Source organism: Ixodes scapularis, unplaced genomic scaffold (genome assembly GCF_016920785.2).
Source record: "Ixodes scapularis isolate PalLabHiFi unplaced genomic scaffold, ASM1692078v2 PGA_scaffold2__306_contigs__length_199485367, whole genome shotgun sequence".
Classification (NCBI taxonomy): domain Eukaryota; kingdom Metazoa; phylum Arthropoda; class Arachnida; order Ixodida; family Ixodidae; genus Ixodes; species Ixodes scapularis.
In genome coordinates, this window is record NW_024609857.1 from 111,612,296 (window position 1) to 111,626,518 (window position 14,223).

At 45.4% G+C, this 14,223-nt stretch overlaps 1 protein-coding gene across 1 annotated transcript in view; it reads left to right on the plus strand.

The window, feature by feature from the left end:
- LOC8038712 (carcinine transporter) overlaps positions 1 to 14,223 on the plus strand; it is a 242,551-nt gene that overhangs the window by 36,876 nt on the left and 191,452 nt on the right. Inside the window, exon 6 of the mRNA XM_042291995.1 lies at positions 1,515 to 1,624. Coding sequence (XP_042147929.1) covers positions 1,515 to 1,624 — 110 coding nt within the window. The remainder of the gene's footprint in view (positions 1 to 1,514; positions 1,625 to 14,223) is intronic.

Genomic DNA, 14,223 nt, shown 5'->3' on the forward strand with positions numbered 1-14,223 from the left:
CGGTGCCCTTGGTATCCCTATGGCGCCGCCGGCCAGTGTTTGCCCTGCCAAGTGGCGGCTGTTTAAGGGGGGGGGGGGGGGGGGGGATGCGAACGCCCCCCTCGCCCCCCCCCCCCCCCGGGGTTTGTAGACCCATGTCGAGGTGCTGTGCCGCAAACAGCTAGACCGAGAGCGAAACTAACCAAAAACCCTTGGCCGATTGGGGCGCCATCTGTGAGATTCGGTCGCAAATAGAGGCATTTCGTCTGCTGCTTCTCACGGACGGCGTCCTCTCATAGGCAACAACAGTTTTTTACCTCTAACTTTGTATTGCGGTAATGGTAAGTGTTTACATTTGGCATCTTGCTTGAACGGTTGGGGCTACGTTCTGACGGAGTTTGAGTTGGAACGTAACCAGCGCAAAAACCTAAGTACTTCCGGTTTCGACCGAACAATCCTTTTGAGGAGTAAAAATTAAAATGTTCAGTGTTTCTAAATTTAAAAAATTCGATTTCGTTTAATGTAGCAATATTTTTGCGGTATTTTACATCATGTCTTGCGCCCTAAAGATACAGATGAATATTTGCGCCCCAAATCAACTGTAAAACTTTTCTTTACCACACTTTAGATCAAAGTGACTACAATCACTGGGTATAGTCAATTTCTCACAGAGTTCAAGGATATGTAATTAGTCTCTGATCGCTCTTATCAAGTAATGCAGATAGGATGTTGCTTTCCCAGTAATCAAACGATGGGCCACACAGACAACAACCTACCAGTTTTAAGCTGTCAAGCGTTATGATTGTAAACAATCCCCCACCTTGAAACCGTAACAAAATTGCATTATAAATATATCAAACAATGTCGAAATGCATTATAGTCAGTGACAGCATAAAAATCACAGGGCGTAACTGACTGTTGTTCACGTTTCTTGTTTTCTGATTAATTCTTCTGGGTCAAACCCCTTCCGACATTGTGAAATGATGCATAGATTATACGCAGTCGTCATTAGTTGATCCAACACCACGTTGATCTCATCGATTCCGGCGTGAAGCCTGTGATTGGCTCCGAGTTCGCGCCGAGCACTCACGCAGCACTCGGGTGGAATGCGTTTCGATCCGAGTACACTCCGAATACTCACGAAGAGCTCGCTTCCAATGCGAGCTCACAGTGCATGACCAACTAATGGCGGTCGCGCATAACCTATGCATTATGTCGAAATTTCGAAAAGGGACTATTACATCGGCTTCAGCGTGATAATAAGACAACCGGGGCTCGGCACGCCCCGGGTTTCTGAAGCTGTCGGGGATTATATAATATACATTGGAAATGAAAGCTGCTTGAATGCAGGAGGTAAGCTTGCATTGTGATAATTCAATTTTATTTCTTGCTAACGAAGATAAACTCGGGGTTAAAACCCTATATTTTTTTTTTATTCTCTAATTATTCGGTTGGAAGTTTGCTACGTCACAGGCTGCGTTAGTGACGTTTTCTAATTATATGTTTCTGATCTTTCTTTCTTCATCATTCGAGAGAAAGTACAGCACAAGCTTGCCGAAGAAAAGGTCGTCGCGGAATCATCGTCAGCAGACCTGCTCAGGAAGGCTAGAATTCGAAGGCATATTCTTATCGTCACCGCAAGCTGGTGAGTTGCCTATAATGTCTGGGCTTAACGTTCCCTAAACTTTTATTCGTATACCGCATCAATGTACAATCTAAAGGTAAAAGACAAGGAAACGTCCTCGTCTTTTGGGCTCTATAGGATACAATTTTCGACCAACTAGCCCACCAGATGATTATGTTACGGTAACTCGGGGAGCTTCAATTTATCAAGACAATCAATATGTTAGGAAGCCAATCATAAGACAGTAGCATCATGCCCGGTTTCAAATCGTAGAGTCTATTATTGGGTGAGTTAATTTGAATATTCGTTCAAGCGTCCTCCATAGATTGCAGTTCTTGAATTACAAGTGCACGGTGTTAAAGTAAAAGAAAAGCCATTATACGACGCTGTGAGAAGCTGAAAACACATTGAAAACATAAGGCAAGAAACTAGTACAAACGAAAAATGCAATCCCTGGCGTCCTTTGTCATTAATTTGTTCGTTTGGTTTTTGTTGTCCTTTTTTTCTGGTTCGCGAAATACTAAGTCGAAGGTGCTCTAAATGGACTTATATACTGCTTGACTCGATCGAATAGTTGCTTCGCTCCTAGGATCCACTGATACAATGAACAACAAGAACGTGCTGCTGAAATAGTTTGCCCTTGCATTTCTAAACTTGTTATCCCTAATTCCAGATACAATTCGCACGCTCATAAATGTTTCTGACGCACTATATATACTGTGAGCTTAGGGATTTGTTCTCGCGAAAATTTGAAAATACACCAGAAAATTAACAAAGGCTTTCTTTATAGCAAAACGGAGAACAGCGAAAGTGCTCTATGTAATTTGTTCTTATTGGATTTCAGAATCAATTGGCACTTAATATAACGTCATTTTCTTCAAAGGACAATGCCCGCTGTCAGTGGTCATACGTCCTTTCCGAAATTTCGCTACGTAAGCCTATTGCAAAGACACGCTATTGGCGCAGGCTGCTAACACGGACGCTCCCCTCTCAACACGGAAATCACAAAAATCGCGATTTTCGACGTCACATATTATAGACCTACACGCAACTCTGACGTCACGCCTCTGCGGTGGCGCTGTTGTCGCCATGGCGCATGCGCGGAAGCTTCACCTCACGCGAATATGGTTTCTGCGTTCGTGCAGTGCCCACACCTGGTGTGGGAAGACGCGGGCTTGTTTGGAAACAGTATGTCGGTCTATACAATTGCAGCATAATTATATGCCATTAAGACCTTATGTTTAGCTTATTTTTGTATACAAGCGTTATTCATTATCAGAAACGCATGACTACGGTGCTAGCGATAGGTAAGTAAGCATTCTGTAGAGATCACTGCTTGCTGACCGCCATAAAAGTCATACAAGTTCATCAATGCTATCTGTTACGCGAGTTGGTGCTGAATCTCTGGAAACACGGTCGCGTTACATACACGGTAAAAAGAGAAGAATAAGACAACGCAATGTGTCAGCGTTGATCTGGCGGTAAAGAGACAAAATGTTCAATTGGGCTAGTTGGTTCATGACTGGATAGAAACGCCAAAGGACAGGGACAAAGGGAAGAAAGTAACGACAGCACGGAGCGCTCCGTGTTGTCGTCACCTTCTGTTAGCGCATTGTGTCGTCTTATTCTTCCATCTTGTCTGTGTATATAGGCGCGATCCTGTTTTCAAATGCTCATTAAGTTTTGAAAGGCGCCAGTGTTTTGCAGATAAGCAGCTTGAAAGAGGTTTTATATAGGAAGCAAGATGTCTTAAGTTATCTACAAAAAATAATAATATAGGCGAAGTTACATTTTTTTAAGTTGATGTTCAACGATGGTCCCGCTCATCACATCGCAATAACAACGAAACCAATGAAGAAACTGTCGCACATGTGGTAACCTCGACGAATCCAGTTTATAAATGCTACTAATGCAATATTTATAAAACTGCTTAGGAAAAAGCAGGGTCATTCAACAAGGCTGTTGTAGGACCACAGACTTACCAGGCCTTTGGTTTGATGCCACTAAGTAACTGACAAGTTGTACCGTTCTTCCAGTGGACCCGGCTTCTATGTCAGGTATAACTGAGATCTTGTCTCGACTTGTGTGTTGATGTAGCGCGAGAAAGTAAGGGAGAAGCTGGGAAAAATGTGGGGCTCCTCTACAGGCAAAGTTGCTACCTTGCATAGAGAGGGTGAAAAGCCGAAGGTCATGGGAAAGTATAAAGTAGGTCACGTCTTAAAACTAACTACAGGGATGGGCAGTATTTCAAATACAAGTATTTAAAATACATATTTCAAATACTTCGTGTATTTCGCATTTGTATTTAATTACAAATTGGGTAATGTATTTGACGTGTGTATTTAAATACTAAAACATGGGTATTTCAAATACATTTGTAATTAAATACAATTTTGTGGGCTAAAATACATCCATCAAATTTATTGTCACTGTCCAGAACAGCAAGAAAACTACGTTTTGCACCGAATGCAGTGTCTCTCAATCAAGCACAAGCGTTTAGTGACTTTGTGATTACGACCGTGCTAGTCCAGGGCAAGAATAGTGACGAAATCGACGTTCACAGGCAGACTGGCTAAATAAATGCCTGTGACAACTTGTGATGCTTTCCAGCCTGATTTCCATCCATACTTTTGCCTGGAACATACTAAATGCGCGGGTCGTCTAGATTTTCGTAACTGGTGCGAGTTGCAACAATAAAATATTCTCTAGCTAGTGCTGCGCGTCTTGGTCGTCTCGGTTCTTTGTTGGCCTATACCAAAATGTAATCGACAAAAAAAAAAGTTGCTTAAAGGGGCACTCACGCGGTTTTTGGAGAAGCTACTTTTTGGTGCGACGGCGTTATGGAAGTGTCAGTTAATGAGTATCTTCAGTTTGAGAAGGCAGAACCACCTATTAATCACGCAGGAATAAAATGCGTGCGGACTCTTTTCTGTACTTGCGAGGACCAATGAAATTATCGTATGTTTGAAAATTTTGGCGGTCCTTGTAAAGTTTCGCTAAAGAAACAATTTTCAGTTCATTTAAATATGTTGTGCATGATAATTCCACAAGACGTAAAATATTTCTAGTTTAGAATACGCGATACTGCAATTATCGTTTCACAAACAAGGGACTACGTTTTCTCCTTGCCTTCCTCTGCGGGGGGGGAATTTCCCGTTCCCCAAGGATGCGCGGAAGCGCACGTATCTCCGCGCGTTGCAGGCCGGTCGTGCTGGTCGCGGGCCAGCCGGCTCCTTCTATCCGCAAACATGGCGTCGGTGGTGATCGTCGGCGTGGACGGCGTAGTGAAAGCTCATCGTTCCGCGTAAAAGCACTATCCTTGACTGTGAATTTTCGTCGTGTGTCGCTATGATAACCCAGCACGTACTAGAAGGGAAGATCCACCTACTCGTGCGGCGATCTCGTGGCGGCACTCTCAAACAGCAGAAACGCCCGTGCCGTCGTGTTTGTTTACTTCGACTACAGTGGTGCTTTCTAAGCATTTGTGTCCTCGAACATCGCCCGGATTTCTTATTTGGCGCATTTCATGCGTGTGCTTAAGTTCAGGGTATTACTGGCGCGTACCGTAAAAAGGATGCAAATTTTCACTTGTTTCATCACCGGAGAAAAGTGATTAGTGTTAGCAATCCTGAACGCTCGCAACGTCTATCTGATCACAAAATCATATTTCTACGTTGCTATATCGCTGCTAAGATTACATTGTCTTTTATAATCGTAGAAAAGGCGTGGTGGCGATATTTGTACTTTTGCATCTTTTTATTTTCTTTTTTTCATCCACTGTACCCTGCAAGCCTATCAAGAAAAAATAATAATAAAGCTTTAGGTTATAGAAAACTGTCTGTCTATATTCTGCTACGGAATTGAGTAGCAGTGCGTCCACTTTTTAGAGGGGCCGCTGAACCAGCTGACGGCGGCGTATAGAAGCGGTCGCCGTGCTGACGACCCGCTGCGCTTGTAGTGGTTGCAGGTGTGTGTAGGCGCGGCGCAGAGCGGTCGTTCCGGTCGCTCCGGTTGCAACGGACGCAGTCGTAGGTACGCGCTCGTTGCACATGTCTGAACCAGCCTTCCCCCGTTCTCCCGAGGCGAAAGTCAACGTGGCGACATCGTTTGGCATCACGTACCAGGGGTAACGCTGCGGTGTCAAACGTTGGTTTGGTTACGACCAGAGCCGTATATGTAGAGAGTTTGGTCAATGGGAGGCGCGGGCAGAGCCAGGGCGTGCACCAGACTCGGAAAGAGGGCTTGGCATGGCTCTCTTGACCAACCAGAAGCCGAAAAGAATCCCCTAGCGGTGGTAGCGAGAAACAGTTCTGATCAAAGGTTTATGTTCGTAAATGGTTTTAATAAGCGCGTAAGAGTGAAGCGTAGTAACTCTTCGTGGTTGAAAATAGGGTGCACGTGCTGTTTTGATCATGATCATGCAGAAAGATGTAAGAAACGAATGCGCCGCTCAACTCTGTATTGCGCGGACAGAGTGTGACCGCTTGGACGGCAGATTCCCGGCCCTCGGCACTTGGCTTACGGATTATGTCGATCGTTCCGCTAGTCGCACTCCTCCACCATTATTTTGGATGAGCGTGATTGAAACATCACGTGTACCATATTTTCAGTCATCGAGAGTTACTCTAATGCAGTTATCAGGTTTGTTTCTCGCGACCACCGCCACGGTATTATTTCCGGCTTCTGGTTGGTCACATTCGAATTTCTGAAGACGCCCTGGAACACACCCAGCCCGCTTTCAGCCAATGGCGCCTCCTCATTTGTCTCCTACACTTCCCAACAAATGGCCAAACTCCCTACATATACAGCTCTGGTTACGACTAGCCCCAACCGCAAATCGAAGAACGCCCGAAAAGGTCTGCGTTTCGTCGTCCTCGGAACCCGAACATGACTCCGAAGCGCTGCTATAGTCCATATCGCACGTCGGAGTGGCGTAATAGGAAATCATCCCCAGGTCGGCTGTCCGCCGAAGAATTTCAACCCCTAACGGCGTCAGGTCCCTGAGCGTAGAGAACTCCGCCATGGTCGAAGTTCGAATGACAAAGAGGTTGGGCCGATGCGGCTACCTCGGGATCACTGCGCGACGGAACGTCGTCCAACGCCATTGGCCCGAGATCCTTTTGATAAGCGTGCGAGGACCAATGAGAGTGGTTTCGTTTTCGGATGGATCCGAGGTTTGGCGGCCTTCAATTACATTTTCATTAAAATTAAAAAAAGAATCACAGTATGACTATACTTTTTGGTTTTCTAGGGATGTTAGGGTGTCTAAATTCAGCTGTCATCATCAAAACACGAACTCAAAAACCACTTGAGTGCCCCTTTAAAGCTCTGTACTTTTTTCACCTATTATGTCCAAGCTGATTACATTTTTTTATTATATTTATATTACGTTACTAGAGCCCCGCACACTAACTCCCGAGTGTGTAATGCAAAATTAAAATGAGATACCCAGAAACTCGTTACAGGTGCCCTGAAGTCGCTGACGGAAATTTTGAGGAATGTATTTGGAAAAGTATTTGGAGGAGACCAAATACATTTGGTTGTATTTGTATCTTGTACTTAAATGCTTTTTTAAAAATGTAATTAGATTTGTAATTAAATACTATTTTGACGAAGTATTTTGTATTTGTATTTCGATACATATTTGCATGTATTTTGCCCATCCCTGACTAACTACACTAATTGTAGCCGAAGGTGTAGTATATAACAGTGGTCTTCGATTCCTAGTAGAATAAGTTATTCTGGCGTCACTCGTAACGTCTCTGTTCCTCATCCTGTGTTATCAACCGGGTGAAGCATGTTTAAAAAGTAATACGGACTAAATATTTTAACACCCATGTTCATGTTAAAAGGGTGTTTTTCCAAGCTCACACTCTTCCTACACGATTTTTACATAATTTTTGGAATATTCAAGGGTGTACGGAAAGGCCTAAACCCTTCCTACATCCTTTTACACCCTGCGGGTACCGAAATCGTGTTAAGATGGTGTTGCGGTGGTAGACCCATGAATTCGGAGTCGTAAAAATCGATAACCACCAAATTGAAGACATGCGCTCAGACAGCAGAAGTCAAGAGGCAGTCCGCTCAATTTGGCGGATTTTGTGAAGTTCAAGCAAGCACAATGGGCAGCTCACCTCCAAGCCCAGCCAACACTCAAGGGTGTTTCAAGCCAGATGAATGCGTGCGCTGTGCACAAGCTCCTTGGTTGTTTACGTGCAAGCGACCACGAAAATAGCATCGGTTGCTCACGCGCTTCTACTCAAAATGGTGAGACCACATCGGTTCTTTTATGATACATTCCGTCTCATCCTGAGATGTACTAAAGCGAAGGCTAGACGTGCGAGACTGTACAGGCTCACAGCTTTGCTGCGAAACTGTACGGGCTCACAGCTTTGCTTTGAGCCCGTACAGTAACGTGGTTGTCCTGTGCTTGTCCTCCGAGTTTTATTCTTTCGGTCTTAAATGTTCATTTACAACTATTTTGCTTTTATCAGTACCAGTAAATAGTCAAGCTGCACGAGGGTTCGTGCAGTGCGACCATCTAGCGATGCTATGAGCTCGTGCTCTAGCCTCGACTTTAGTGCATGTTAGGAGGGGGGGGGGGGGGGGATGGGGGCAATCATCGGGGGATATATGACACGCGATGATGCGAAATCTGTTCACGGCGGGCTCTCGTGCTGTTGTGATTGGAAGAGAAGGGGCGTGTGGAAAATTGGCAAACGGAACAAGGTGAGCGACAGCGCGAATACAGGCTGGAAAAAGTTAAGAGCGTTCAAGTGCAGCAGCCCGAGACGTTGGAGTTGAGCAATTGGAGAATCATTTGAAGACGCCTTTAGAGGTGTCTGTCCCCCCACGCCAGTATCGAAGGCTGCTAGGATACTGGTTCAGGCTAAGCCCTCTGTCCTTCAATCAGTGAACACTCATGCCGTTGAACCTGACCTTGTTATTTCATAACTGATGTGTTAGAAAATGAAATGCATATTTTCTTAGATGCGAGCAGCCTTGAAGCCCACCAACAGTGGTTGTGTGCTGAGAGCAAAAGATGGCGCCTGACGAAGGCCAGATTGACCTTAGAATGGATGCGACTGCCTGCTAACGGCTACGTGCGCTGACATTGATAGGCGTAGAGACTGCACAGGATGCTTATCCCTACGTGATGGATGCTAGGAGGGTACGCATTCCGCATTTCTTACTCATCTCTATGACAATTGCTGGATCGCGCTTCCCCGCTCCCTGTTTGCGGATACCGGACGGCCATCTTGGGACTCGGAAAATGAACCTTTTGGTGCGTTCTGGAGGTTGGGCGGCAGCGTGCTGAAGACACGTTTTCTGGTCGTTCATCGTCATTCGCTGATGATGTTCTTTAAAACCCTGTGTAAACGGTGAGAATTGCCTTTGAGAACACATGAAATTTTTACGAAAGCACAGCACCGCAGTAAAAAGGCACAACTCGTCGAACTCAGGTATCGCCGAACTCGCGGTGTGGTCAAAGCTTCGTTGGCACGCGCAACTGCTGCGTCTCCGTGCCTCCGTACGCTTGGATACTTCTCAAGAATTGACGCCGTGACAAACATTTGAAGGTATGTCACACGTAGACGTTTTTTCAATCACCCAGCTGTTTCGGTGAGTTGCTATCAATAGAAAAAAAAATAAGTGGTTGCAATTATGCAAGATTAACCATGGCTATGTTCCAAATCTACTCGAACGGATCACATGACAGCACAAATAAAGCAATGCTGTGGAGGAAGGTAGGTTTTCGAAGGCAAAAGTTTAAAACGGCGAGATAGAAATTGTTTTAAATGCAGCAAATCTATATGGTTGTGTGCAATCTGTCGCCGTCGCCGTAGCCCCCTACACCTCATCCGTCGCCACTGGATTAAGCTCGTTTCTGGACCGCAAGTGCCGCAAGTTACAAATACAGTCCTAAGAGTAAAGTAAAACGCTGCTTCAGAGGCGCATACATCTTTACGCACGATGCACTCACGAAACAAATCCCCACGGCGTTAATTCTTGATCGGTATTCAAGCGTGCGAAGGCAGAAACGCAGCACTTTGGTGTGCCAAGGAAGCTTTGATCACGCCGCGAGACCGGCGAGACTTGAGTATGACGAGTTGCGCTTTTTGTTTTTTTGTTTTCTGCGGTGCTGTGCTTTCCTAAAAAAAATTTTTTTCACGTTCTCTCAAAAGCAATTTTCACCGTTAACACGAGGTTTTAACAAACTTCTTCGGTGAATGACAACGAACGAGCAGAAAATATGTCTTCAGCTCGCTGCCGCCCAGCCTCCGCAGCACTGCAAATGGTTGATTTCGGTCATCGAGAGCCCAGCCGGCTTGCACTAAGGAAGCTAAAATAGCGCTAGCAGACACATCGTCTGTTAACATGAGGGAATAAGAATGACTTTGTTTGCTACTAGGTGCCATTCTCCGACAGGAACAAAACAAAGAACACTCTTGCGAGTCATCTGCGAACAGAGCCGAAAATAAACAATCGTCTGCTATGAATTGTGTGCCTCGTAGGGTGAGATCAAAAACCAATTAAAATATGAAACATTGGCTTTCTTATGAAGGACGCAATTGTCGTCCTGGGCTTCGTTTGGCTATGCCGATTCGTTTTCTGGCCGTGTGTAACCCTACACCCTCTGGTGGTAAAACGAGAGCTTGAAACAAGCACCCACCTTGCCGCAAAATCGATCTCACCATCTCCAAGAAGGAGAGAGGTTCTCATCAAAAAATTGCCTCGTCGACAGTGAAAAAAAGAATTCTCATTTGTCGAGAGCGCCCATTTGTGGCATCGTGTCCAATCACAGTGCGGTCCTAGTGAGATCTTAAAGGGACCATGAAATGACCTTTTTACTTTTTCCAGATAACTTTTACATTAAACCGTCAATGTTCACTGAATGCCGAACAGGTATCCGTTTTCGTCTCGGTTTATTAACTTCTACACAAAAAATTATTGAAATATCGACTTTTTCATTCTCTCCAACTGACCGCAAAACAAGCCGTGACGTAGGCCGTTTCCGGAACCGGAAGTTCTCTCGGCAGTAAGAGAATGGGAGTGTTAGCGGCAACGAGTTGGGGTGCGCCGGTAGGTTTTACTGCGCTGATGTCACCGACGTATTTCCTGAATCGGCGCCTCTCATCGCCGCATCGCAGCTGAGCGAAATTCAATGAGGTATGTTGCGCTACAGCGACAGCATGGGACTAGACCCATACGCCGGTATGCCTGTTGGGAAGTGCAGCGAGTCTTCCGGTGAAGACTCCAGAACCACCCTGTCATTGTTGGCAGAAGGGCCGGCCCGTGTCAGTCGTTTGCAAAGCGACGTAGATGGCGTTTTTCGCGGCCTCGGAGATGCAGGAGCGAGCCGACGTTAAAAAAGATACGTTTGAACTACGAGTGTCAGCAAGAGCCACGTAAATACCTGTTTACACTCGGAGCGGACACGCGCGCTTGATGGAAGTGCTGTATTCGCGCTGTTTGTAAGCGCTTCGGGACCGTTCTTTTACGATTGCAACTCGATACTGACGCGACACTCGGCAAAGAAAGGTTGGACCGGGGTTGTACGTATACCTCTTACGAACTGTTATAGCTCGACAGTGACGTGCAGTCTGTCAGAATAAAAATGGCATACCAATAACAAAGTGTACGTACCGTGTTACGAAGGTAATCCATACGGCGTTTATTTCAGCTCTATATCACACAAAACAAGAAGATAGAATCGACGAGAGTCCCTTTCCGACGAGTGTTCGTCAACACTGCCTCGGAAAACAAGGGGAAGAGATTGACCTCACCTCTTAATCTAGAATTGAGGTCAGTGATCAAACTATAATACGGGAAGGGTCCACAAGGGTCGCGCGGGCATATTCCATTTAGCACGCCAGCCGGTCGTAGGCAGACGGTCTTGCGACGAAGCAACGCAGCGCCGAGTCGGAATGCCTGCTAGGCCTATATTCTGAACAGCTCGCTTCGTCGGAGTCGGTGGATCCAGCGTTCTTGTTCGTCGTGGTCTGTTTTAAGTACTGTTTTCTTGCTGCTTGAAGTCGGCACGCGCGGGAAGAACACGTAGAAAAATAAACGTTCAGTCAGTCAGAGTTTTGAGAGGAAGGAAAACAAAGAAAATAAATGTTCGTCGGTCGCCGTCACCCAAGTAACTGTCGGCCCTGCCCTACTGCGCACGCGCAGTAGTTGCTTCGTTTACCACGCGATAGATGGCGCTTGGCTCTCAGCATTATCAAATTTGGCAATTTTCGCCACACATCTCTAATTATGCTACAAAATGTGGATCTGAATATTATTTAACAAAACTTTTAGGAAACATTCGGCGGCTATTTATTGTTTACGATCGCGGTGCTGGTGAAGTAGGCTCTTACCCAATAGGCGACCTGGATTTGGCTGACGTGCTCCATTTCCGCGGACGCATCGTAGTGAACAGGCGAAGGAAGGAAGACGCAAAAGAGTCCAATTTTCTTTTAAAAGTTCTATAGCAAATATTTTTTTTTGGCTCCCTATTTTTGTGTTTTTGTGTTTCTTTTCACACCTTTTACGACGTGCGGTGGATGAAACTCGATTTTAAAATCATTTCATGTTCCCTTTAACCGCGATCTCAGCAATGACCAAAATGAGGCCCCAAGAACAGCTTATTCTCTCTCTCTCTTTGCGCTAGTTTTCTGCGTCTGTGGAGGTACCATACAGTCAGCAAATATATATAGATTGAAAATGGGAAGATAAAGTTAAATTTTGAAATGATTTATTGTGGGCTGGAATTTGGAGAAGTGTTCTTGGAAATTTGGTTCTGTCATGTTTCACCTTCTATGACATTCATGCAAGCGTGTATACATGCTCTACTTTCAGTTCCAAAAAGACTAAAAGCGCCAGACAAAGATCGAGCCAGTGAAATCAATGTCGGTAGGCGAGGCATTTAACGTCAGTCTTGCTACCAGGAAGGCTTTGAGATGCAACAAGGAGCTGCTGGAGCACATCACCGTGATCTCAGTGGAAGGTACCAACTGCAAGTTCACGAAGGATAAGCTCTAAGTATTAGATTTAATTGCTCAATGTTCTTCCCACTGGCAAGAAGCCCCCAACATTTTTTAAGAACTCCTGTAGGGTTTTGTTGTTGCATTTTTATACTCGCAACTCATTCACTTTGCAAATTTCGTTTTTCTAGCTCGGCTCATCTGGCAAGCTGAGCAGTGAGTCTGAAACTGTACCATAGTTTCCGGCCAGACTGTCCATTATAATTCATTGTTCTTCCCTGCTGTTCTAATATGTCTGCGTTGTAGTCATGACAGGTGCTTGAATTGTAGCTTCTCTTTTCTAGACGTTGGTCCTAGGATCCCACAATCATAGGCGCCAGCAAAGTGGCGCAAGGGGGGAAGGGGGGGGGGGTCATTTTGGGGGGTGTAACTTTCAGCCTTATAACTTCGAATAAAAAAATGGTTTGCTCCCCCCCCGGGCCCTCTTTTCCTGGAAAAGGTTCTGCAGATGCCCATGCCCGCAATCTAGACCAGCGGTTCTGAAATAAGTGTCCGCGGAACCTATCAGAGAAGGCATTTTAGGAGTCCGCAAAGCTCTTACAAGCAATGATTTTTGTTTTTATTTGTGATGATTTGGGGCTTTTTTTAGTTGAGCCCAGTCCAGCCATGGTGCATTCACAGCTCCAGGAGCCAAAGGAATCTGCAGAAGAATACCTCTTTTCACTCTTCCCCCATTTTATTATTGGTAAACACGTTTGCAGTCCACCCCCCTCCCCTCCCCTTTTTTACGCTGCTTGGGGTCCGCCATCACTTCTGCCAGTCCAAAAAGCGTTTGCTTGCCACGACTGGCGGTTTCCTTCTTTCCTCTATAGCATCCTTTCTGCTAAAGTGGAAAGAACGTAGAGCGGAGATTCTTCCCCTCACCGTACCGTCTTAACAAGCAACGTACTATACTCTCGGGGACAAGAAAACTGCCTTGTAGCTTTTCTGCCGCCACAAATGCTGTGCATGGAGTAACTTAGCATATATTTGGCACAGGTTTTTGTCGCGCATTCTCCCACCGCACGCTAAGCTGTGAAGTGCAGCAGCACAGTGTGCGCATGCCACGAGTTGCATAAATCAGCGCACTATCAAGCTGCGTGGATGCAATGACGGCAGAAAAAACACTAGCGGAGCGAACAAAACGGAGTATATTATTAGCAACACTGGTTAATTCCCAATAAATCACAATTTGAATCCTTACTGTAAAACCGTTTATTTTCACTGCCTCCATTTTTTGCAAAATCGGTCAAAGAGGACATAACCGCGGCCAGTAAATTTCGCGAATTCCAGACGCCTGCATTGAAACTCTTAAAGGATCCTGAAAAGATAAACAAAATGTTTTTAAGCAGTCTGGTTGGGACACGCGTGTCAAAACATAAATTTTATTTAAAACAAAGAATTTTAGAGCAGTAACGGCGGCGAGAGATTTATTCAAAATTCTGCGCGCAAAGTTCATGACGTCACGGAATGGTCATTCGCTCTTTCGACCTCAACGAGATGGTCACTTGCTCTTTCCACCTCAACTAGAAGGCGAAGCCGATCCACTTCTTTTCCAGGCGCCCGAAATGCCAAGAGAGAAAACAAGTGGAAAGGAGGTGACTATCG